The sequence below is a fragment of the Elephas maximus genome, chromosome 1, assembly GCF_024166365.1.
Source record: "Elephas maximus indicus isolate mEleMax1 chromosome 1, mEleMax1 primary haplotype, whole genome shotgun sequence".
Taxonomy (NCBI): domain Eukaryota; kingdom Metazoa; phylum Chordata; class Mammalia; order Proboscidea; family Elephantidae; genus Elephas; species Elephas maximus.
Genome location: NC_064819.1, coordinates 105,727,784 through 105,754,529, shown reverse-complemented (window position 1 = coordinate 105,754,529; position 26,746 = coordinate 105,727,784). Strand labels below are relative to the sequence as shown.

Here is a 26,746-nt window from a genome sequence, read left to right as displayed (position 1 = left end):
CTGTCCCCCGCTGTTTGCATTTCTCTGGCAGGCGGCGGGGCTCGGGTTGAAAGGCATCGCCTTCATTTGGAACGTTGTTTATTTTTCTTAACTAGCCAGCCCCGACAGACGACCCCGCAAGCACGGCGGCCGGACCCGGCCAAGCCCCGGCTGGGAAGGGGTCAGGACAGGAGGCAGCCCCGCGGGAGGGGCGCTGCGAGTCCCCGTCGGGGGAATGTGCCCCGGTTTCCCCAGCGGCCGGCCGGGGGAAGGGTGGCTGCCGGGCAGAGGACGACTTTCTTCCACTTAGGAAAACAGACTTTCTTCTGCCGTAGTTACCTTAGCTTTGACCTTGTACGAGGCAAGGTAGCTTAGGGATCACGTTTTCTGGCTTCGTGCGGCTTTGGGTTTGGATTTGGGACTCGTCCATTTTTAGCTCTACGTCCTTAGGCAAGTCACCTTTGTTTCCTACCTCTTCAAACGGATATAACGTTGGGGTTACTGTAAGGATTAAATGAGAGAGCGCGCATAAACCCTTAGCTCAGGGCTGGAACTTGCCAAGAGCTCAGGAAACGTTAGCCTTTCTCATGGGGGCTGTGGGTGGCTGGTTATTGGTGCTCTGGTCGCGCGAGGGTGGGTGGGGGCAGTCCTAGGTGTGGGGACCACAGCCCTTGAGCACTTGGTGGGGGGAGTGGGGTGGTTAGGAGCTTGAGCTGGAGGTCCAGGACTTCCAAGCTCGGGGAGGCCGGGCTGCTCCGGGAAGAGGTGCGGGCTGGGGGAATTTCTGAGCGTTTTGACATGAAATGAATAAAATGCAAATGATATTCAAAGCAACATGCTAATGAGGACCTATTCTTTGGGAGTCCACAGACCCGGCAGTGCCCTAAGAGTGGCGGAGCTGGTGTGAACTCAGGGATGGAGGGGGTCCAGCAATCCAGGTCTCCCGTGTGTGTGTGTGTGTGTGTGTGTGTGTGACAGTGTGTGTGTGTGTGTCTGCGTGAGTGTTGGCGCGCGCCTCCTCCGGAATGTGCGTAGCCGACCGGGTGTGCTCGCGCAGTCATGAAAATGAGGTCAGGGAAGGTCGTTCCACTCTGCAGCATAAATCAAGGAGGAAAGGAGAATGGATGTGAGAGACAGTACCCTGGAGACCGCCCCGAGAGAGGCAGAGCGAGGGAAAGAGGGAGGGGAAAAAAGTTCTGCGGAGAATAGGCGAGAAGCCTGCCAAGGCTCTCGCCCTCCCCGCGCTCACGCCTCGCAGGTCCCTTCGCGGAGCAGCGGCGCCCCAGACCAAGATGTGATCTCGCCCTTGGTCCTTATCCTCCTCCTCCGGCTCCAACACCTTTCTTCTTTTCTCAAATTTAAATGTTACTCATCTAAGCCCCCTTTGTGTGAATAGTGAGCTCCTTGCATCCGGCCTCCTTTGGAGCGTGTAAGCGCCGCGCGCACACGCCAGTTGCACACACGTAATAGCACACTTGTTACACACGCGCACAATCGCGCCCTGCGGGGATATGAATACGACCTTCCGGAACCAGCGGCTCTCCGCCATCCTCCAGCTCAGCTACTCCGGCCCTTGGCGCGTAGGGTCTCTACGCGGTGGGGCTCCGGCTCTCCCCAACACCCAGCTACCGCGGTCTCCGGAACCCGCCTGCTCCGCATCCTCAGGGGGCCGCCAGTGGAGCGCGGCGCGCGAGGCCACCGCTTCCCTGCGCGCCTCCCTTCGACCCGCAGCCAGCCAGGAATCTCCGGAGGCTCTGGCGGCCCTGGGACCGAACAGAGGCACAAATGCAGGGCGATCCCGCTCGCTGGGTCCGGGGGACCAATGTTCGAGAGCCCGGAATGGCGAAGGGAGAGGGACATACCGCCCTCCTCCCTCGCATATTCGAGACTCCAGGGCCAGGGGGATGAAAAGGGGCAGTGCGGAGCGGCCGCCACTCCCCATCCCCCCTCTCCCCCCTACCCGGCCGCTGGCGCTACTGCTACCCGCAGCTCCAAGAATGGGCGAAGAGCAGGGAAGAGATGGACAGCGCCTATGGTCTACATTTTGGGCCCAGACCAGATTTATTTTCCACTTCATTTCCTTTATGATAATAAACAACGTCAACTACGCCTTAAGTCTGTTTAGCAGAAACAAAGAAGGCGCCCAATAATACACACTGAATTAAATTTACAAAAAGCTGTCACCACCACTATCCTTTCTGAACCTCCATATTTTGCAGATGTATTCATTAGGCCATGTAGTCATTCAACAAAATTTAGTGAGTTCGTATTAAGTGACAGACAAACAGGAGGGCAAGATTCTGGCCCTCAGGGAGCTTACATTCTCCAGGGACTGAAAGACAGCAAACAGATAAACACACAGACACAGACCATGCTGTCAGGCAGGGTAACCATTTGTGCTATGAAGAAAAGATAAAGCTAGGCAAGGGGAGAGAGGGAGTCCCTGGGTGGTGCAAATGGGAAAGGCTGGAGGTTTGAGTCCACCCAGAGGCACGTGGGAAGAAAAGCCTGGCGATCTACTTCTGAAAAAATCAGCCATTGAAAATTCTATGGAGCACAGTTCTACTCTAATACACATGGAGTCTCCATGAGTCAGAATCAACTTGAAGGCAGCTGGTAAAGGGGACAAGGAGTGATGGGGTCGCTGTGGGAGGCCTCTTTGGGGAGGAGACACCTGAATGAAGTAAGTCCTCCAGAGTCCACCAAACATGTGGGGTACAGGGTCCCAGGAAATGGGAACTGCAAATACAGTGGCAATGAGGTGGGTGGAGCCTGGCAAGGAGAAGAGAGGAAGTACGTGAAACTGGAAGGTCACTGGGAAGGTCAGATTATGTAGGGATTTGTAGGCTATGGTGGGGTTTTGGGGTTATATTTTAGGTGTATTGGAAAGCCACTGGAGTATTTTTTTTTTTTAAGGGGTGACACAACCTGATTTATTTTAAGTAACTTGTCCATGGTCTTCAGGTTTGTGAGTTTCTTAATTCAGGTCTCCAAACTTTCCATCCAATGTGTTAAATATGAACCCTTAGGCAAGACTGGTCCAGATGGGACCCAGGAGATGTCTTGAACAGTACTCTGCCCCATCCTATTATGCTTTTGAGGAAGGTGTCCAGAATGGAATAGTGGGTTGGGCACCTAAATCTGCCAGCTCCGCCATTTGGTGTTTGGGCAAAGGCTTCTGCCCCCCATTCCCCACCTTTAGGATCGCTGGCATTTCCACACTCTAACTTCTCACTCCATACCTGTTGCCTTTGCTCTGACTACCCTAGGCCTTCTCTGCGCTGTAGACAGTGAAGGCAACTCCTCCCGGTCAGGAAGGTAAGGCCCAGTTTCTCTCCGTGGCTCTTCAGCGGATTGAGTCTGGTTGTGCGCAAAGCCGGCATCGTGGTCCTACCGCGCCTCCTGGTGGCCAAGGGGGATACTGCAGCCGGGGTCGGTACAAGATGCAGAACTGCAGCAGGGACGGCAGGGGGCGCAGGAACAAGTTTATCGATCGCCTGCCGGGTGCCAGGTGCTGTGCAATGCGCTTTACTTACCTTTTTTTTTCCTTTTAATTTAACCATCAGAATAACTGTGGGAGAGAGAGCTATCATTTCCCTCACTATACAAAAAAATATACAGATAAGGAAATTGGGGCCAAGAGAGGAAATGTGTTTTGTCTAAGCACATGTAGCTGGTAAATGACAGAGTGATTCACTCACTTTCAGATACCATCTCTTGATTTCCAAAAGGGGGTGAAAAGAGGAAAAGATTGGCCCCCATTCTAGGCCAGGAGCTCTCCGTCCACTTGGCCCTGAAGAATCATCTAGAAAATGTCTTTAGTAGATGCACTGAGCTTCCAAATTGGTCTCTGGGAGTATTCCAAGGCCTTCTCCCTTTCTCCCTTTGAGTGGATTTCAAATGAGTCCATAGTCTGCAGGTTGAGACCAGGGTAGGGACAGCTGGCCAACTCTGCCTGCATGCTGCATGGCCAGGAGTCAGGGGTCCCTTTCCCCTCTCTGATGTTCAGGCTTGCCCAGACCCCAAACTCCTCCTTGAAGGTGAAGGTCTCTAAGGGGGGAGCTCTGCAACCTCAGATGGCATGAAGGAAGACAGGCAGGGGATGACCACACTGAGCCAACTCACTCTCTTTAATCCTCATCTTTAATTCCAAAGTCGGGAGACCCTGCTTGTCATTGGGACCACCTCTTTGTCAGGCTTTGGGATGCTGAAGCTGATTTTGTATCTGTAGCCACCAGGCTGGGGAGAGAACTCCTGGGCAGAGCCCTTCCCTTCCCTTTGCCCCAGATGCTGTCCTCTTCACGCAGAGCTGGGATCCATTCTCCATCCTCTGCTGCTCCCTAGTGGGCCAGAACACAGCTGCACAGCCAGGCTCCTTCCCAGCAGGCTGGAGCACCTTTCTGTCTTCTCACCTTTCTTCCCTGGAGGCAGGCTCCTTTCCCAGAGACTGAATACGTTTTCTGAAAGAGGAATGTGAAACTTCTGGGAAGGTTTGGCTGCAGAGTATCCCAGAGCTGTGTTCACACAACACTAGGATCTTTACCCCCAACAAACATTTCATGGTGCCTTACCAGGCACTCGGAGTTCCTGGGTGGTACAAATAGTTAATGCGCTTGGCTGCTAACTGAAAGGTTGGAGGTTTGAGTCCACCCAGAAGTGCCTGGGAAGAAAGTCATGGAGATTTGCTTCCAAAAAATCAGCCATTGAAAACACATATGAAGCACAGTTCTGCTCTGACATGTATGGGGTCACCATGAGTCAGAATCAACTCAGTTGCAACTGGTTTGGTTTTTGTTTTTATTTTGGACCATGCCTACTCAGGTCAGGATGAGCTCACATTTTTTGGGGGGCGGGGGGAGGTTCTTTTTAAAAAAATTCTTGTGAAAAAACTTTTACAACTAAACATATACCATTCAACAATTTGTAAATATCCAGGTCACTGACAATGGTTACATACTTCATGTTGTGTCACCACTCTCACTATCTCTGCCCATATTGTTTTACCGCCGTTAACTTAGGCTCTCTGCACCTCAAAGTTCTCATCTGTGTTATACAGTTACTGCTGTCATTTTGATCTCATATAGGTGATTCCTTAACAGGGTGCAATGCTCCAGGTGAACATTCTTTATTTTTTCATTAAACTGTTGTTTAGTATGCAGATGACTTCATGGAATGTCTTTGGGTCAAGATTTAAAAGTTGTTTACAGGTATTAGATTCTGGGACTCCTCCAGTCTCAACAAATCCAGTAAGTCTGGTTTCCTATAAGAATTTGAAGTTCCATTCCACAATTTTCTTTCTTTTGATCAAGAGCCATCTATTGGGTCCCTGATCAAAATGTTCAGTAATGGTAACCAGGCACCATCCATTTCTTTTGGTCTTATAGCAAAGAAAGTAGTAGTTTGTGGAGGCAATTAGACCTATAGACATTGCCTTCTCTGATTAGGGGGTCTCCTTCCTCTACTGGTCCAGGAGAATAGAGACCAAATGTTGTATTTTGGATGGTGGCAAGCTTTTAAGACCCCAGGCACTACTCACTGAACTAGAGGTAGAGCAAAACTCTAAAAACAATATATATTAGGTCAATTGATTGGTGCCATAGAGCCGATTCCAACCCATAGTGACCCTATGGGACAGAGCAGAACTACCCCATAGAGTTCCCAAGGAGTGGCTGGTGCATTTGAACTGCCAACCCTTTGGTTAGTAGCTGAGCCCTTAACCATTATGCCACCAGGGCTCCAATTGATTGGACAGGCCCATGAAACCATTATCCTAAACTTTTCCCATGAAGTGTTTATTTCTACCTAAGTAGTATCAACAGCTGCAGCCCTTTTTATTCTGCTGTTTTGTTTGTAAAATTAAATATAACATTGTATTTGTCATTTTGTCCCCCAGCCCCACCCCCCATTTTTTTTTTTACTGGTGTACAGTTTAGTGACATCAGTTACAATAGTCAAGTTGTGTAACCATTACCCTGAATCGATGCCAATTTTCCCATCACCATAGACAAACATTCAGAACTTCCCAAAGAATGGTCTCCCTTTTCCCTCCTTGCTCCCACCAATGGTAATCACTAGTAACCCTTGGTTTTTATATATTTACCTATCCATATCATTTCATATAAATGAGACCATACAATATTTGTCCTTTTGTTTGACTTATTTTACTCAGCATAAAATCTTCACGTTTCATCCGTGTTGTAGCATGTATCAGGACTTCATTTTTCTTTTTGGCTGAGTAATATTTCATTATATATATATATGTATATACACACACGTCACATTTTGTTTATCCATTCATCTGCTGAAGGGCACAAGAGTTGTTTCCTCTTTTTGTTATTGTGAATAGTACTGTAATGAACATCAGCATACATATGTCTGTTTGTGTCCCTACTTCTAGGTCGCTAGGGTATAGACCTAGGAGTGGAATTGCTGGGTCACATATAGGGTTGCTATGAGTTGGAATCGACTCGATGGCACTGGGGTTTTTATGGTAGTTCTGGCCCTGGTGGCACAGTGGTTAAGAGCTTGGCTGCTAACTCAATGGTTGACAGTTTGAATCCACCAGCCACTCCTTTGAGACCCTGCAGGACAGTTCTATTTTATCCTATACTGTTGCTATGAGTCAGAATTGACTCCGCAGCAGCAGATATGGTTCTATTTCTAATTTTTTGAGGAATCGCCATACTGTTTCCCACAACAGTTGTACCATTTTACATTCCCACCAGCAGTGGATAAGGGTTCCACTCTCCTCACATCCTCACCAACATGTTCTTTTTTTTTTTTTGTCCATTGCCATTCTAGTACGAGTGAAGTGGTATCTCAGTGTAATTTTGAGCAGTGGTTAAGTTCTTAGCTGCTAAACAAAGGTCAACAGTTCGAATCCACCAGCTACTCCTTGGAAACCCTATGGGGCAGTCTATTCTGTCCTGTAGGGTCACTATGAGTTGGAATTGACTCGACGGCAATGGGTTTAGTGGCTAATGGAGCCCTGGTGGCAAAGTGGTTAAGAGCTCAGCTACCAACCAAAATGTTGGTGGTCAAATCCGCCAGCTGCTCCTTGGAAACCCCATGGGGCAGTTCTACTCTGTCCTATTCGTCAGGGTCGCTATTAGTCAGAATTGACTCCACAGCAAAGGGTTTCGTTTAGTTTTTTTAGTGGCTAATTAAAAAAATAGGGGGAAACCCTGGTGGCGTAGTGGTTAAGTGCTATGGCTGCTAACCAAAGGGTCGGCAGTTCGAATCCTTGGAAACTCTGTGGGGGCAGTTCTACTCTATCCTATAGGGTCGCTATAAGTCAGAATCGACTGGATGGCACTGGGTTTGGGTTTTTTTTTTTTTTTTTTGGTTTAATGGTAGAAGCCTGTGTGACGAAGGGGTTAAGTGCTCAACTGCTAACCAAAATGTTGGTGGCACGAACCCATCAGCCACTCTATAGGCAGTCTGCTTTCATAAAGGTTACAGCCTTGGAAACCCTATGGAGCAGTTCTACTCTGTCCTATAAGATCACTATGAGTCAGAATGGTTTTGATTTTTAATGGCTAATAACGACGACAACTTTTCATGGGTTTCTTGGCTCCTTGAATATCCTTTTTGGAGAAGTGTCTGTTCATGTCTTATGCCTAGTTTTTGATTGGATATTTGTCTTTCTGTTGTTAAGTTGTAGAAGATTTATATATATATTGGATATTAGACCCTTATTGGATATATGGTTCCCAAGGATTTTTTCCTAGTTTGTAGGTTGTTTTTTTACTCTTTTGATAAAGTCTTTTGATGAATGCAAGTATTTAGTTTTTATGAAGTTCCGATTATCTATTTTATCTTCTGTTGCTCACGCATTTGTTATTGCATTTGATAGTGTATCATTAAAGAAAACTAGGTCCCATAGTTTCTCCCCTACGTTTTCTTCTAAGAACTTTGTGGTTTTAGTTTTAACATTTAGGTCCTTTATCCTCTTTGAATTAGTTCTTGTGCATGCTGTGAAGTATGAGTACTGCTTCATTTTTCTGCATGTGGAAATCCAATTTTGCCAGCATCACTTGTTTGGGAGAATGTTCCTTCCCCATTGAGTGGACTTAGCGCTTTTGTTGAAGATCAGTGGTCCATACATGTATGAATTTATTTCTGGGCTCTCAATTCTATTCTCTTGGTCTATGTGTCTATCATTAAACCAGTACCAGGCTGTTTTGATTACTGTACCTGTGTAGTATATTTTGAAATCAGGGAGTGTGAGGACTCCTACTTTGTTCTTTTTTAAAATTGCTTTGGCTATTTGGGGTCTCTTTCCTTCCCATATAAAGTTAAGAATTAGCTTTTCCATTTCTGTAAAGAATGCTGTTGGGATTTTAGTAGGGATTGCATTGAATCTACAAGTTCCTTTGGGTAGTATTGACATTTTCATGATATTAAGTCTTCTAATCCATTAACATGGACTGTCCTTCCACCTATTTAGGCCTATTTAGTTGGTTCCCTGAAAAGATCAGTAAAATAGACAAACCAATGGCCAGACTGCAAAGGAAAAAAATGAAAGGTCCAAATAACCAAAATAAGAAGTGAAATTGGAGACATTACAACAGATTCAACTGAAATAAAGAGAATTATAACAGCATACTATGAAAATTTATACTCCAAGAAGAAAACTTAGATGAAATGGACAAATTCCTAGAAACGCATAACCTACCTAAAATAACACAAAAAAGGTAGAAAATCTTAACAGTTCCATAACAAGAGAAGAGATTGAATTGTTCATCAAAAACCTCTCAACAACAACAAAAAAAGCCCAGGACCAGACAGCTTCATTGGGGAATTTTACAAAAACATTCAGAGAAGAATTGACACCAATCCTACTGAAACTCAAAATACAGAGGAAGGACTACTCCCTAGCTCATTCTATGGAGCCAGTGTTACCCTGACACCAAAACAAGAGAAAGACATCTCAAGAAAAGGAAACTACAGACCAACACCCCTCATGAATATAGATGCAAAAATTATTAACAAAATTTTTGCTAACAAAATCCAACAACGTATTAAAAGAATTATACACCATGACCAAGTGGGATTTATTCCAAGATTGTAAGGATGGTTCAACATTAGAAAATCAATGTAATACACCACAGTAATAAAACAAAGGAAAAACACATGATCAACTCAATAGACAAAGAAAAGACTTTTGATGAAATCCAGCACCCTTTCCTGGTAAAAACTCTCAACACGATGGGAATAGAAGGGAAATTACTCCATATGATTAAGGACATCTATGAAAAATCAACTGCCAACATTATACTCAATGCAGAAAGACTGAGAGCCTACCTTTTAAGGATAGGAATGAGACAGAGATGCCCACTATCACCACTTCTATTCAATATCATTCTGGAAGTCCTAGCCAGAGCAATAGGGCAAGAAAAAGAAGAAGTATACAAATCGGAAAGGAAAAAGTAAAATTATCTATTTGCAGTTGACATAATCCCATGTATACCCAGACCCAGTGCCGTCGGGTCGATTCCAATAGAAAACCACAAATAAGTTGCTAGAACTAACAGGAAAATTCAGCAAGGTTGCAGTTTACGAGAGCAACAAACAAAAATCAGTGAGGTTGCTATACACCAAGAATGAGGACTCTGAAAAGGAAATCAAGAAAACAATACCATTTACAATATCACCTGAAAAAAAAAAGTACCTAGAAATAAACCTAACTAGATGTAAGGTGGAAACCCTGGTTGGGTAGTGGTTAGGTGTTATGGTTGCTAACCAGAAGGTTGGCAGTTTGAATCCACCAGGCACTCTTGCAAACTCTGTCCTATAGCATCGCTATGAGTCAGAATCAACTTGAAGGCAACAGGTTTTTTTTTTTTTTTTTGGTTTAGAGATGTAAAGGAATATACAATGAAAACTATAAAAACACTTCTGCAAGGGACTAAACAGTTGTCCTTATGTGCCATCATTGGTTCCGACTTATAGTGACCATATGTACAACAGAATAAAACACTTCCCAATCCTGCACCATCCTCACAATCATTGCCATATTTGAACCCGTTGTTGCAGCCACAGTGTCAATCCATCTCATTGAGAGTCTTCCTCTTTTTCACTAACCTTCTACTTTACCAAGCATGATGTCCTTCTCCATGGGACTGGTTCCTCCAGGTAAGATGTCCAAAGTATGTGAGATGAAGTCTTGCCATCTTCCCTTCTAATGAGCATTCTGGCTGTACTTCTTCCACAAATAAACTAGACCCAAATAAACGGAAGGGCTCACATTTTAATACAGGAGAAGGCAGACATAAAAATCACTGTGAAGGCAAGAACTTTCCATGACCAATTGACTCCAATTATCATTTTAAAAGCATTTTATTTTACAATAACTATAGATTCACAGAAAGCTGCAAAGATATTACAGAAAAATCCCAGGTACCCTTCGCCCAGTTCCCCGGATGGTTATGTCTTATGTAATTATAATACAATATCAAAACCAGGGAATTTGATATTGGTACAATATGTGTGTAAAGTTCTATGTCATTTTATCACTTGTGCAGATTCATGTAATCACCATTGCCATCAAGATACAGAAGTATTCCATCACCACAGAGACCTCTCTGGAGATACTCCTTTATAGGCACACCCATTCTTCCCTTTTCCAACATTCTTAACAAACAAACAAAAAACCCAGTTGCCATAGAGTTGATTCTGACCCATGGTGTGTGCGGAGTAGAACTGCATTCCATAGAATTTTCAATGCTGTGGCCTTTTGGAAGCAGATCACCAGGCCTTTCTTCCAAGGCACCTCCAGGTGGGTTAAACACTGCCAGCCTTTCAGTTAGTAGTCAATTGCTTTACTATTCGTGCCAACCATGGACACCTCTTACCTCTGGTAACCATTAATGTGTTTTCCATCTCTATAATTTTGTCATCCTGAGGATGTTACATAAAATGAAATCATACAATATATGACCTTTTGAGATTGGCTTTTTTCACTCAGCATAATTCCCTGTAGATACATCCAAGTTGTTTCATGTATCAATAATTCCTTGCTTATCACTGAGTAATTCTCCATGGCGTGGAGGTACCATATTTTGTTTAACCATTCATCCATAAAGGACATCCAGGTTGTTTCTAGGTTTTGGCTGTTAAAAATAAAGCTAAATAAATGAAAAAATCACATACAGGTTTTTGTGTGGACCCAAGTTTTTACTTCTTTGGGATGAATGCCCAGGAGTGAAATTGCTTGTGCTTATGGTGAGTGGATGTTGAATGGCTTATCATTTATATTCCTTTCAGCAGTGCAGGAGAGATCCAGTTTCTCCACGTTCTCTGTAGCTTTTGCGAGTCTCATTACTTTGTTTTTAAATTATTTTAGCTGTTCTAATAGGTGTGTAGGAGCCTTGGTGATGCAGCGGTTAAGTGCTTAGCTGCTAACCAAAAGGTTGGCAGTTGGAACTCACCAGCCACTCTGGGAGAGAAAGATGTGGCAGTCTGCGGCGTCGGAAACCCTATGGGGCAGTTGTACTCTGTCCTTTAGAGCCTCTGAGTTGGAATCAATTCAATGGCAATTTTTTTTTTTTTTTTTAAGAGGTCTGTAAAGGAGCCCTGGTGATGCAAACAGTCAAGGGTTAGGCTGTTAATCAAAAGGATGGCGGTTTGAACCCACGCAGCGGCTCCCAGGGAGAAAGACCGCTTCTACTTCAGCCAAGAGAACCCTATGGGGCAATTCTTCTCTGTCACTATGAGTCGAATCAACTCAGCGGCACCTAACAAAAACAATAAGTGGATAGGGATACCTCATCGTGGTCTCAATTTGCATTTTCCTAGTGGCTATTGGATTGTGATGAGTCAGAATTGACTTGAGGGCAACAGGCTAATGGCTAGTAATGTTGAACATCTGTTTATGTGCTTATCTCCATCTGTATATTCTCTTCAGTGAAATGTCTGTTTACTTCTTCTGCCCATTTTCTAATTGGATTTTTTTTTTGTCATATATATTTTTTGGATAAAGGTTTATAGAACAAACTATCTTCTCATTAAACAGTACACACGTTGTTTTATGACATTGATTAACAACCCCAAGACATGTTAACACTCTCCATTCTTGACACTGGGTTACCTATTACCAACTTTTGTCCCCTCCTGCCTTCTGGTCCTTGTTCCTGGGCTGGTGTGCCCATTTAGTCTCGTTTTGTTTTATGGGCCTGTCTAATGTTTGGATGAAGGGTAAACTTCAGTAGTGACTTCATTACTGAATTAAAAGTGTGTCCAGGGGACATACTCTCAGAGTTTCTCTAGTATCTGTCAGGCCGGTAAGTCTGGTCTTTTTTTTTGTGAGTTAGGACTTTGTTCTACATTTTTCTCTAGCTCTGTGAGGGATCTTCTACTGTGACCCCTGTCAGAGCAGTCAGTGGTGGTAACCAGGCACTGTCTAGTTGTACTGGACTCAGTCTGGGGGAGGCTGTGTTAGTTGTGGTCCATTTGTCCTTTGGACTAATCTTGTCCTTGTATCTTCAGTTTTCTTCATTCTCCCTTGCTCCCGAAGGGATGAGACCAGTGGAGTATCTTAGATGGCTGCTCACAGGCTTTTAATACCTCAGACGCTATTCACCAAAGTAGAATGTAGAACATTTTCTTTATAAACTATGTTATGCCAATTGAGCTAAATGTTCCCCAAGATCTAATTGAATTTTTTTTATTGTTGAGTTTTTAAAGTTCCTTATGTATTTGAGCTATGAGTCCTTTTGTCAGATGTGTGATTTGCAAATATTTTCTCCCAGCCTGTAGCTTGTCTTTTCATCCTTTTAACAGGGTCTGCCACAGAGCAAAATTTTTTAATTTTGATGAAGTCCAGTTTCTTGATATTTTTTTCTTTTATGGATCATGCTTTTGGTGTCATGTCTAAGAACTTGTCACCCTAGGTCTCAATGATTTCCTCTTATGTTACCTTCTAAAACTTTTATAGTCTTACATTTAAATCTACGATCCATTTTAAGTTAATTTTTGTGTAAAGTGTGAAGTTTAGCTTGAGGTTCCTTTTTTTTTTTTTCCCGCTTATGAATATACAATTGCTCCAGCACCATTTGTTGAAAAGATGATCTTTCTTTTATTGAATTGCTTTGCACCTTTGCCAAAAGTAAGTTGGCTACACTTGTGTGAGTCTATTTCTGGTTTCTCTATTGTGCTCCGCTGATCTGTGTGTCTGTCCCTCTACCAATTCCATACAGCTTTGATTACTGCAGCTATGCAATAAGTCTTGAAATCAGGTAGGGTGATTTCTCCTACTTTATTCTCCTTTTCCAGAATTTTCTTTCTTTCTTTCTTTTTTTTTTTTTTTTTAGCTCTTTTAGTTCCTTTACCGTTCCCCATAAATTTTAGCATAATTTTGTCTATGTCTAAAAAAAAAAAAAAATCTTGCTGGAATTTTGATAGGAAATGCATTAAACCTGTATGTTAATTTGGGGGAGAATTGACATCTTTACTACCTTGAGTTTTGCAATGCATGAACACTCCTTTTATTTAGATCTCTTTCTCTTTTTTTAAATTATCATTTCATAGTTGTCAGCATACAAGTCCTGAACATGCTTTCCTAGATTTGTACTTAAGTATTTCATCTTTTTTTTTTTTTTGAGTGATTGTAAATGGTATTCTTTCTTTAATTTTAGTTTGTATGTGTGTTATGGATTGAATTGTGTCCCCCCAAAATATGTGGTGGGATTCTAACCCGTATACCTGTGAAGGTAATCCCACTTGGGAATAAGGTTTTCTTTGTTATGTTGATAAGGCGTGGTCCCTGGAAAATGGTGCTGTGTTCAGGTCCTCTGAGAAGGAGGACATGAGTGGAAGGCCTGGGGAAATGGGCTCCACGGAAATAGGGGAGGGTTGGGGAGGCAGAGCCCAGACTCCTCCCCTCAGGTACACGGAGGGTCTCTGGGCTCTGAGAGACCTCAGCTCGGCCTCTCACAGCTACGGAAACTCTGAGGTACTCTTAGCTTCCCCTTACGCAGGGAGTGGAAGTGGGGTAGGGGATGGCGGGGAGAGGAGTTGAGAAGTTCTGGGAGGAAACTGTGGTCGAATCAAATGCTACTCTCTCCCTCTGCAAACATGGCCTCTCATTTCCTGGGCCTCTTCCCCAGAAAGACTGAAGGAGCTGAAAACAGTTGACAGGGTCAGAGCGGTATGTGGATCCTGACCACAGTCCCAAGCCAGATTAGACCTCCAGTGCAATGGGTTTCTTTTTATATATGGTCTTTCTGGCCTTGGGTTTATAATTCTGCCAAAGATGATTGGCTAGGACATAATCTTGCAAGGGATTGGTCCATTGCTATGCAAATAGTGGTGCATAAAACCACCCAATAGGATTAAATGACTTGCTTATACAAGCAGCCAACTGACAGAGGTTTTCATAGAGAGGCAATGGGAGAGAGATGGAATGTCCTAAAAGAGATGTAATATGGGTCAGGAGCTGAAACACTGGAGATGGTGCGAGATGGCTATTCACGGGGCTTACATGAAGCATGCTGCCCTCTAAGGGAGCTCTCAGACTTTCAGGGGACAATGAGAAAACAGATGATAAAGGTCAGTGATGGAGAAAACAAAGGGAAAAATACAGAACTTCGTTCACCAGAGATCAAATGTGAAACAGCAGGACAGTTTTAGGGTTTGAAGGAAACAAACTACACAAATAACATACATAATTTTATCATTTATGAAGCTTGTTCATTTGTATTGTTCAGCTTAATCCTAACAACAGTGTGGTAGTAATATTTATCCCTCTACATATGGGGAAACTGAGGCCCAGAGAAGGTCAGTCATCTGCTTAAAGTGACAGATGGCTTTCCTAGCTTCTGGGCTCCTAAGTTCCATCTGAGTTTTTCTATAGCATGTCGTACCTGCAGTCAGAACATGAAATCAGGAGGGTGGTCAGGGACTGCTACAGAATTGCACACATATTCAGAGGTGACCCTTTGGGGAATTTCCTTGCCCACAGTCCCTCCCCCACCCCACTACACACCAGGTTGGTGGCCACATCCTCTGGAGAGAGAGGAAGGCTGCCCTGGCCACTGCTGGCCACACAAGGGTGCCAGTGAGTATGTATGTGTTTGGGCCCAGCTCAGTCAGGTTACTCACCCTGATTTTTTTCTTTGTTCCCCTTTGCTGTTCACCAAGAAAGGGAACCTACTTTCTGTAGGCCCCCAAGATCAGCCCTTGCCTAGATACCACAATCTCTGTGTCCTTCCAGCCCGAGATGAACTCTGAGTCGTCTCTGCTGTGTCACAGGTGGGTCTGCTCTCCCCAGTGGACAGTGAGTCCTTGGAGGGTGGAGTCTGCTCCTTTTTCTGCACTCTGGCTTCCCCATCAGTGTTAGCAGGGTGAACACTTTCCACACAGGGCCACCAAGTGTGTGGACGCTGCTGGGGCTAACTGGGCCTTTCTGGGAGGGCAGACATGGAGCACAGGCGTGCGAATTGAGAGAGAGAAGATTTCAAGCTCAACCCCTGTCTCCCGAATTGGGAATGGGCTGAGCCTAAACCCTAAAGGCTCACATTGTCATTCTCATAGGCAGAGCTTTTCCAGGGGGTCCTGGGGTCCTTTTCATAGGTCCTGGAGAAATTATTTGACCTGGAAAATTTCAAGCCAAGTGGGTCAGGCCTCCTTCTTGTCCAATGCCTCCAAACCCCCTGCTTTTCTCTGCACAGTAGTAGGGATCGTACTCTGGTTGATTCCAGGTCTTCCTGACCCAGAGTTGGGCTCTTTCTACTATATCACACTCCCTCTAAGGCTCAGCATTTGTTCAGTGTTGCTATGTGTCTGATGCTTTATGAATATATTACCCTATTTAATAACCCAAATAACTTTGCAATGTGGATATTATCAGTTCTGTTTTTACCAGTGAGGGGTTGGGGGTAGACATCTAAAGTACCTTCTCCAGGCTCACTTAGTAGTAGGTGAGGAGGAAAGATAACCTTTATTATGTAGGGACAGAAAGTGTAGCAACACTATCACCTGCAGTAATGTGGAAAGTAGAAAATGTACTTAATGGACCAGGTGATATAGCTGAGGAGATCTCCAGACAAAGTGTTGAAGTGCCTGCTGGTTTCTTCTTGTGGCTTATTGTAAAATGTGAAAGGAGAGAGAAAAACTCTAGGCAATACAATTAAACATGAAATAGCATTGAAAATTCTTAGCCTTTCCAGACAATAAATTACGCTAAAATCAAATTCAGGGCGCTCTGGAAAATATGGTCTAAAAATGAAACTAAGGGTGTGACTTTAAAATTCTTTGTTAAGACCTCAGAAATATCAAAGGCAATGCCTCAGACATAAGGCCTTTAAAGAGTTTAACATGTGCACCTCACAGATTCTCTCAAACATTAGAGTTTCTAAGATGCTTAAAGGGATTATTCCTCAGTATCTCAGCAAAAGCCCAAGGTATAGAAGGCCTTATCTCAAAGAGACTTGTGTGTGTGGTTTTGTTTAGTGGAGTGAATTCTGGTAACATTCATAGGAGACCCACAATTTTTTTAAGAGAATGACATTACAGAACACTACCAGCTTGGACTAAAAGGAACACAGACAGTATAAAATTAAAAAAGGCTTTTTGTACTCCCAAAATTCTACTGGAAGGAAGCAGGCTGAGAAACTATGAAGCTGTAAACATGGGCTGCCTTTCATGGAAAGAGAAGGATGAATCAGAGGACCGAATTAAGAGCCCAGAGGGAGGAGCTAAGAGCCATGGGAAATTATCCCCAGGTAGAAGAAGAACAGAGGACTAATCAATAAATTTCTAACATTTACTCAGTTGAATTTCAGATTTTCTAAGGATTAGTGACTCCTTTTGCCTCCCCCCACCTTTTGAATAGAATATCTATAGTGGTTATCCTATGCCTGTATCACCATTGCATGTTGGGTGTGTATGGGGAAGACAACGTCTCTCTTTAGTTCCCAGGTCTTCAGATCAAGCAAAACCATACTTGAGGAGCTGTACATAAGGAAGTACACCTGAGGAACCCTCCCCCTGCCCCAGACCTGATTTAAATAAGTTTCTAGACTTTATCGTGATCCTATAATAGCATGAGACTTTTGGAGGCCTTTGGAGGGTATGAGTGTATTTTTCATGTGGAAAGGATGTAATTAATTTGTGGTCCGAGTGTGTGTTATGGTGGCTTAAAAATACACCCACAAATTCTTTGATATACCTTCCTTCTGGAGATGGAAGTCTAATTCCTCTTCCTCTGAGTGTGGGCTGGACCTAGTGATTAACTTCTAAAGAGTAGAATGTGGTGGAAGTAATGGCATGCGAGATCGGAGACTAGGTAATAAGAAGCATTGTGACTTCCTTCTTGCTCTCTCTTGGATCGCTCACTCTGGGGAAGTTGGTGACCATATCATGAAAAAAGGCCCATGTGATGAGGAACTGAGGCCTTTTCCCAAAGACCATGTAAGTGAGCCATCTTGGAAGTGGCTCCTTCAGTGACTGTCAAGCCTTCGGATGACTGCAATCTTTGATGACATCCTGATTGCCCCAGAAATACCCAGCTAAGATGCTCCCAAATTTCTGACCCCTGAAACTGTGAGATAATAAATATCTGTTGCTTGTTCTTTTAGGCTTCTAAATTTTAGGGGGTAATTTATTACACAGCATCCAATGAATTAGGAGGAAAACCATGAGAGTTGTTTTGTTTTGTTTTTTTACTGGGAGCTAAGGGAACAAAGCATTTCAAGAAGGAACACATGATGAACTTTATCATCTTTCCAATAAGATGAATATTGACCATTGCATTTAAGAATGTGGAAGTCTTTCGAGACTATAACCAGATGTTTCAGGGAGTGATGCAAAGAAAAGCCTGATTGAAGTGGGATCAAGAGAGAACAGATAGAGGAGTATTAGAGGCTGAGAGTGTATGGAATCCTTTCATGGGGGTTTTACTGTAAAGGGTAATAAAATGATGGAGTAGGGTCAAGAGAGAGTTTTTAATATACTCTACTTACATTCCAATTGTCATGACACATGAGAGAGGGGGAAAAAAGATGATGCAGGTGGGAGGAGAGGACTTCTGGAGCAATGTTCTTGTGTAGACAAGGGGTGGGATTTGGGGCCCAAGTGGAGAGAGAAGCCTGAGATGGGAGCAAGGAGAGTTCATCTAGAGTGACAGGCCGAAGAGACTATGTCTGCAGTGCAGAGGCTGCACAATTGGCAGGTATGGCTGACCTGAATGGATTTTCTTTTCTAATATTTCGTTTGTTTTGTTTTGTTTTTTCAGTGAGTTAGGAAGTAAAGACACCAGCTGAGCATGAGGAGACACTGGACTTTGAGTGGACAGAGGATGGTGTGAAATAGAGGTCTAGAATGGAGCAGAAAGCATAATAAGATGGCCCAGAATCCTTTTGGGACCACTTCACCTTGTTGTTGTTGTCATTAGTTGCCATCAAGTTAGTTCTGACTCCTGGAGACCCCATGTGTGCAGAGTAGAACAGCTCCATAGGGTTTTTAAGCCTGTGACCTTTCAGAAGGAGATGGCCAGGCTTGTCCTCTGAGAAGCCTCTGGGTGGATTCAAACCGCCAACCTTTCAGCTAGTAGCCAAGCACTTAACCATGTGCACCACCCAGGGACTCCTTGTTCTACGTTAGAGGTCATGTATTTACAGTGAGACAATTCAGCATGATTGGTTGTTCTTTTTCAGCTACATTCAGTTTCCCCAGGTGCTGGCACAGAGTAAGTAAATGCAAAGCTGGATTCAACCAGGGTTGGAGTTTTGCCAGGGGAGTTCAATGAGAGGGGAGAAATTGAGGTTATGTGCTGAAGGGTGATTATAACGATGGCTTACAGACTGTAAGGGAAAGGAAAGCATAAGTGAGGTGAGGAGAAGGGATAAGGGGCAGGCTTAATGGACTATAGGCCCCACTGGTGTTGAAGAAGTACCGTGACCAGGTTAATAGAATTGAACTAGAGAGACCAGGTGGTGGTTGGATATGGATTTCTCAGAGATGAGATTATGAAGGAGGAAATGTTATTCTTAATGGCCATTTGAATGGATGGTTGAGGCAGGGTAGAGGTCAAGATCATTGGTGGAGAGGAGACCAAGGAATTGAGAGACCAGGGGTTGGGAGGGATCATCTACAAGTCTACACGGGCCTTGAGGTCACCAAGGATTACAGCAGGAGTAGTGAGAGTGACAGTGAGCCAGGGGTTAAGACCCACGGAAAATGAAGAGGAGAACCCTGGATTGTATAGCATCTGCAACAATGATGGGTGGTCTGTAGTGCAGTCTGATGAGAGAAAATAGAATTGTGGGGGTGCTTTTGGGGGGGGTGTGAGACTAGGAATGGACAATGAGGAACCAGGAGGACACCAGCTCCACCTTCAGGTACAGTGTACAAGGCAAGGGAGAACAAAAAGCCCCCACTTGGGAGAACTACAGAGGAAGCAGTGTCCTTAGGAGAGGTGGATTTTGGTGAGAAGAGTAAGGAGGTGAAGTTCAGAGAAGTTGAGAATACAGGGGCTTATGCTGATGACTGTATGTTTCAGGGGGCAGAGTACAAAGGTTTATGGATTTTGGGAAGAGTGGGAGATGGGGTTAATGTAATGGATTCATAAGGTTTAATAGGATTCCCTGGGTGGCACCAATGGTTTGTGTTCAACTACTAACCTAAAAGCTGGCAGTTTGAACCCACCCAATAGTGCCATGGAAGAAAGGCCTGGTGATCTGCTTCCATAAAGATTACAGCCAAGAAAATCGTATGGAACGGTTCTACTCCAAAACACATGGGGTCATCATGAATTGGAATTGACATGATGGCAACGGGTTTCGTTTTGGTTTTTTATAATTTATAGGGTTGCTATGAGTCAGAATAAATGTGACACCAATGGGTATTGAGATGTGATTCAGGGTTATTAGTGAGAGGGTTGGAGAGTCATGAGCGTCTTGTAGTGACTGGAATGAACAAGGACAAAGGCATGAAGGGACTGGTATGGGTTGTCAAGTTGACGGTGAGGTGGTGGTGGGAGGGAGCCAGGGGTCTTCACAAGAGCAAGTGGGAAGTTGGGATCTTTCTCTCACTCCTGCACACGGTGGTGGGTGCTGGGGAGGGGCCGTTTAATGAGAGATCTCAGACCCATCTTCACTGTAGCTAAGCAGGTGTGGAAAGCTGGAGAGGGAAGTGGCAGGACGTGGGTAAAAATTATATAAATTCTCCAGGAGAAAGAAAGCCATGAATGTTTTGAAGCTGGGTAATAGTTGGATGATTTAACAGACCAGAGAAAGATGGAAGCTAATGTCTGGGAGCTGGGGGGTAGGAGACATAAGAAGCAAGCCATTTTTACCTTAGAACCCTGGAAAGGCTCAGCACTTGGAGGCACGGGCATCTCTGAAGGCAGAGTAGAAGAGGAGCTGGAAACTCAAGAATAGGTTGAACGTCTAAGAAGCAGTTAGACTCTTAGGTTCTCTGCTTCTCCTAAGTCTAAAAATGGGTCAGCTGCCCACATCCTTTCTCCCTTCTCTCACTCACCGCCCTGCAAAGAACTTGACATCAGTTCCAGAAGAATGAGGAAAAAAAAAAAACTGTTGCTGTTAAGTCGATTCCGATTCATGACGACAACCCCGTGTGTTACTGAGTAAAACTGCTCCATAGGGTTTTCTTGACTGTAATCTTTACAGAAGTAGGTCACCAGGCCTTTCTTCCATGGTGTTGCTGGATGGGTTTGAACTGCCAACTTTTCCGTTAGTAGCCCAGCACTTAAACGTTTGCATCACCCAAGGACCTTAGTCCATAAAAAGCAGGGACCATATTGAAACTCTACTCAGGGCACTGGGCACTGCTGAGGGGGGCGGTCCATTGCAACAGGGGGCTGAGCGCAAATGGGCACACTGCACAGTGAAGCCCTTTCTCTTTGCTACAGTTGGTGCCCGGAACCCTAGCATTCAGGCCTGGACCCCAAGAAGAACAGTTAAAACAGCACTTTCTGGAGCAATTGAGCAAAGCAAAAAAATGGAGCAATACTGAGACATAGAGTCTGCCAACAAAAATCCATGCTCCTGCCTGACCAGTCTAGAGACCCTTTAAGCCCCCACGACCCACACAGAATGTCTGATCTAAGCAGATTTAAAGGCCCTCACTTTTCAGCACTGATGGGCTGCTGAGAAGCAGGGGAGTTTTCTGGAAAGCTTTGAGGAAAGACAGAGGCCAATGAAAGGAGAAAACAAAGCCTATAAAAGGCACTTGGAAGAAACAGAAAATACACAATGTTGAAAAAAAAAACTTGAAAATGTTAAAACTTTAATATTGCCAGAGAAAAGATCACATCCCCAAATAAAACATGCATGCTAAAAAGAGGAACATTCAGAGGACAGATGGACTGTTTAGACATGTAAAAATATGAGAGAACAATCTGTAAAAACGTGAATAGAAGAATTAGAATGTAATCTTAAGGCACTTTTCCAGAAAGTATGAATACAGGAAAATAGATGGAGAATAGGAGAAAAACTATAGTAAAATTATAGGCTCATGCTAGCAGGTCCAACATCAGGATAGTAAGAGTATCAGAAAGAAAGGACAGCCTTCTAGGTGACAGTGCCTGGGGTAGGACCCAGAGCCATCTCTGCCTTGGCTGTATGGAGGTGCTTCTTTCCCAGCTTATGCAGAAAAAGGGAGGGTTTACTTTCTTCTAGAGCCTGCAGTCATGTTGGTGGCAGTAAAACAGCATGGGGGATGCACAATGACATGAGGACAAGTGATGGCTGAACTTGACAGAGCATGGGCTCCAATAATGACAATGAATTTCAATTCCCTTGCAGTGAAAATGCTGAGAAGGAATGCATAAGGGGAGCAATCTAGCTGCCATTTGTAGATGGTGAACGCTGAAGGCAGGGCACCAGTTAGGTGACTGACATAGTAGTTGGGTCCAGGTACAGGTGATGAGGGGACTTGAAAAGGGGGGGAGGAGGAAGAGGAGGCAGAAGAAACAGAGAGATGCACAACAGAGTGGTCTTGGCAAAGTGTGGCTGGACAATGGGAGAAGGAGAGAGGGCCTGAGAGAGGTTGGGGGTGACCTGGGTGCCTGGCTGAGCTGTGAGCTGTGGGGCTAAAGACAGGAGCAGGAAACTACAGAGGAAGAGGAGGAGGAGGAAGAGGAGGAAAAGTCATAGCAGAGGCTCCATTTGGTGGGAAGATGCTGTGTTGGGCTTTGGTCCCCAGAACTGGATGGGGCTGGCCCTTTTGCAAACTAGGTGTGAGCCAGCAGTGGGTCTGGACCTTGGCAGGAAGCTCGACTGGGAAATCCTCAGCACTGGACTGAGGGATGTAGCTAAGGGCTTTGGGTCAAGTTCTGGGAAGCTTTGGCCTTTTCTTTGCAGGGAACGTAGAGTTCAGAAATCAGGGAGGAGCTCCTTGGGGCCGGGGTCCAGGGGAGACGGGCCATCCATCCTGGGTTCTGTGGGAGGTGCTTACAGGTCTGTGGCCTGGGCTGAGCTGGGCACAACAGAGACCCATTCGTGTTGCACATGTTGATTCCTCAAGGCCCTGAGATGTGAGGAGGAGGAAGACATATATGGAATGACTTCAATCCACTCCTTGACCCTATTCCTCTCTTTCCGCAGCCTGCTCCCTTCTCTAGCCACCCTGCTTCTTGCCTGACCCCAGCCTGTTTCCAGATCCTCTTTGCTGCTTACACTGTCCCTGCACCTTTTATTCAGCCCCACCAAAATTTTTCCTCATGTGTTCCCTTCTCCCCAAAGCTTGTAACCCCTTTCCTCCTGTCCCTACCCTCTCTCCGTCAGGACTGAGGATGAGGCGGAGTCCTGGGATGAGGGCTTTAGGAAGACCCCAGACTTGGGTGTTCCCAGAGTGATGGGTGGTGGGAGGGACCTTCTGCTTGTGCAGGTCAGAGTTACTGATGGAAGAATGAATGAGAGAGAGAGAGAGAGAGAGAGGGAAGAGGAGGAGGAGGAGGAGAAGAAGAAAAAGAAGACGAAGGAGGAGAACAAGAAGGAGGAGGAGAATGAAAAGAGGACAAGAAAGAGAAGGAGGAGAAGCATAATAAGAGAGGAAGGCAGGATAGAAAAGCCAGTGCCATCGAGTCGATTCTGACTCGTAGCGACCTTATAGGACAGAGTAGAACTGCCCCACAGAGCTTCCAAGGAGCGCCTAGTGGATTCAAACTGCCGACCCTCTGGTTAGCAGCCATAGCACTTAAACACTGGGCCACCAGGGGAAGGTAGGGGAAGGGATAAAAGACAAGTAACAGAAACAGAGACAGCAGACAAAGAGATAAAGAGTTTTCAGTCTAGTTACCGAGGATGCCCGAGGCTCTGTTCTTAATCCAGGGAACCCCAGCAGCTGTGGGTGGACATGGATGAGGTGACAGTTTGCACTGAAAGACAAAAGTAGGCTTGTAATGTCTGTGTGAACACTCATCATTTGGAGAATCTTGTCATGGACTGAATTGTGTCTCCCAAACATGTGTGTCAACTTGGCTAGGCCATGATTCCCAGTATTGTGTGATTGTCCACCATTTTGTCACCTGATGTGATTCTCCTATGTGTTGTAAGTCCTACCTCTATAATGTTAATGAGGCAGGGTTAGAGGCAGTTATGTTAATGAGGCAGGACTCAATCTATAGGTTTAGGTTGTATTTTAAGTCAATCTCTTTTGAGATATAAAAGAGAGAAGTGAGCAGAGAGACAGGGGGACCTCATACCACCAAGAAACAAGAGGCAGAAGAATAGTGTGTCCTTTGGACCCGGGGTGCCTGTGTTGAGAAGCTCCTGGACTGGGGAAGATTGATGACAAGGACTTTCCCCCAGGACTGTGGAAGACTGATGACAAGGACTTTCCCAGAGCCAACAGAGAGAGAAAGCCTTCCCCTGGAGCTGATGTCCTGAATTTGGACTTCTAGCCCACTAGACTGAGAGAGAATCAACTGCTGAAGCCATCCCCTTGTGCTATTTCTGTTACAGTAGCACTAGATAACTAAGACATTGACAATTCTGATTTTCTCCTCCTCTGTTCCCTGCCCCATTTCACCCCCAGCCCAATCCAACCGAACCCACTCACAGGACAAACAGGGCAGCCAGCATCAGGCTCTTGGCCACGAGGAGTCCACACAACACAGGGACCAGCACACTGGGGGCTTCAGGGCTGGAGGTGAGGGTGGAGTTTTGTTGCCTGGAGGGAGTGGGGAGAAAGTGGAGGACAGGACTGGGGTGGCAGCCTCCATTGTGGTCCCTGAGCCAGACCCTTGTGGATGTGGGGCTGTCCCACTTGGACTCACTGTGAAGGGGCAGTGGTGCCAGAGGAAGCCCTGAGGGCCTTGCTGGCTCCTCCAATGGGGGCCAAACTGCTAGGGGTCTGTGCTGAGACCTGGTCATAGGGAGTTCTGGTAGAGGCTGCTAGGGAAAGGAAAGGATCTGGTTAGTGGGGAGGGAGAGCCCACCTGTTCCCACCAGAAGAAAGCTGAAATAGAGGGGTAGGATGGACTAGGGGCCATTGCACCCATTGGCCCAGAAGAAGAAAACAGATTGGGGAGGTGTGGACATGATTTTGTCCCACAGGGATGCTCTCTGTGTGGCTGCCTGGAATGCTGGTCAGGAACAATCCATGTGCCCAACTTGGGGGAAGGGCTCATGACACTGGGGGAAAATTCTAGGCCAGTGCTACTCAACTTGTGATCTATGGATTCGTTCTGGTCCATGAATTATCTGTAATCCACCCACATCAAGATGTTCTTGTTGTGTGCCACCACTTAGTCCATTCAGACTTAGAGCAACCCAATGTGACAGAGTAGAACTGCCCCATAGGGTATCCTAGGCTATACTCTTTACAGAAGCAGAGCACCAGGTCTTATCTCTTGCTGAGCTGCTGGGTGAGTTCGAACTGCCAACTTTTCTGTTAGCAGCTGAGCACTCAACCATTTGTACCATCCAGAGACTCTGATTATCCCTGTGGGTCTAATCTAATCCCATGAATCTTCAAAAGCAGAGAACCTTTTCTGGCTGTAGTCAGAAAGGGATGCACTATAACACACTGTTCCTGGTGTTGAAGATGGAGGAAGGGGGCCATGAGCCACAGAATGTGGGGGCCTCTAGAAGCTAGGCTAGGAACAGCCCACAGTTTACAGCCAGTAAGAAAATAGGGTCTCAATCCTGCAAAACTGAATTCTGCCACAAACCTGAACGAGCAAGAAATGGATTCTCCCCTAGAGGGTCTGGAAAGGAACACTGCCTACCAACAGCCTGATTTTAGTTTGGTGAGCCCCGTACTAGACTTCTGATCTACAGAACTGTAAGATAATAAATTTGTGTTGTTTTAAGACACTAAATTGATGGTAATTTGTTGCAGTAGCAATAGAAAATTAATATACTCACAGTGTGAATTTTGTAGCTCTAATTCATGGTGAAGTACTAAAACCTGGTGAATTGCTTGCTGAGATATACCAGCAAAGGAGGGAAACACACAATCAAAACAAGGGGCATTTATATACAAAACATAAAAAATAAGTGAATGAATGGGTGTGACAGTGTTCTAATAAAACTTTATTCATGGACACTGAAATTTCAATTCCCTATAATTTTCACATATCATGAAATGTTATTTTTCTTTTGATTATGCCCCCACTATTTAAAAACTATTCTGTCCTAGAAGGTCGCTATGAGTCGGAATCGACTCGATGGCACTGGGTTTTTTAATTTAAAAACAGGAAACCCTGGTGGAGTAGTGGTTAAGTGCTACAGCTGCTAACCAAGGGGTCGGCAGTTCAAATCCACCAGGCGCTCCTTGGAAACTCTATGGGGAATCGACTCGATGGCACTAGGATTTAAAAACATAAAAACCATTCTTAACTTCAGGCTGTAGTTTCCTGACCCCTGTCTGATCTGTACCATGAGCGATAGGCAGGCCCTCACCCAGATAACCAACAAGCCCACTAGGGTCGCCAGCTTCACATGGCCTGGTTGGATTACAGCTAGTTGACACACACTTACTGAACACCCATTATGTGCCAGGTACAGCTGCCTTCTCCAAAAATGCCAGGCAATCTTGGGTCTCCCAGGCTGTGACTGGTCAGCATGCTCAACTGATCTCTTTGAGCAGGCTGTTGGCAGCACACTTGGAAATCATGGAACCCGGCCATGTATAAGGTGGGTGCATATGTGTGCACATATGAAGGTTTCCTGGGAACATACTCCCAACAGCCTTCTCAGGACTCAGGGGGCCTGGCTTCCATGATCAGTGACAGTCATTCTCCCGAGGGGCCACAGGGAAGGGGCTCACCTGTAGACACCACCAGATAGAACTTTGTGGACCTTGAGACAGATTTTCTGGAAGCGTGGTGGGTTCTACACCAGTAGTGTCCTGAGTCTTCCTCCGTCAGACTGATCATGGTGACAGTGAAGAAGCCATCTCTAGGGCTGTCCCAGATTGAAAATCGAGAGGCCTGGGCCAATGTCTGGGGATGGGAGCTGGAGACTAAACTGATACACTGGTAAGCTGATACCTCCTTACATAAGCTTTTCCTCTCGTAGGCACTCATACCGGTCGGGTACTGGCATCTCACAGAGAGTGTCTCCCCCACCCTGCGCTGAAGCTTCTCAACCTTAGGGAAGCCTGCAGAGGAGGCACAGGTCAGGGCCACACCCAGAACTTACCCCGCCATCAGCCCTCTGGCCACAGAGCCCTCTGCTCCGGGCTCAGCGGTCCCAATAGTCCCATGACACTGCTCCCACGCCTCCCCTCTGTCTTCCCCCTCACCTGAGAACAGCGGCAGCAGCAGTAGTTGTAAGAGTGGGGCTTTCCAGGCCAT

At 45.3% G+C, this 26,746-nt stretch overlaps 1 protein-coding gene across 1 annotated transcript; it reads right to left on the bottom strand.

Moving 5' to 3' along the window:
* Positions 1-1,540: 1,540 nt before the first annotated feature.
* On the bottom strand, positions 1,541-26,746 carry NCR2 (natural cytotoxicity triggering receptor 2). The gene is given in 8 exon segments (XM_049872359.1): positions 1,541-1,742; positions 1,842-1,968; positions 22,399-22,439; positions 22,441-22,470; positions 24,004-24,147; positions 24,221-24,338; positions 26,218-26,550; positions 26,695-26,746. Coding segments are annotated over 8 exon segments (1,047 nt in total).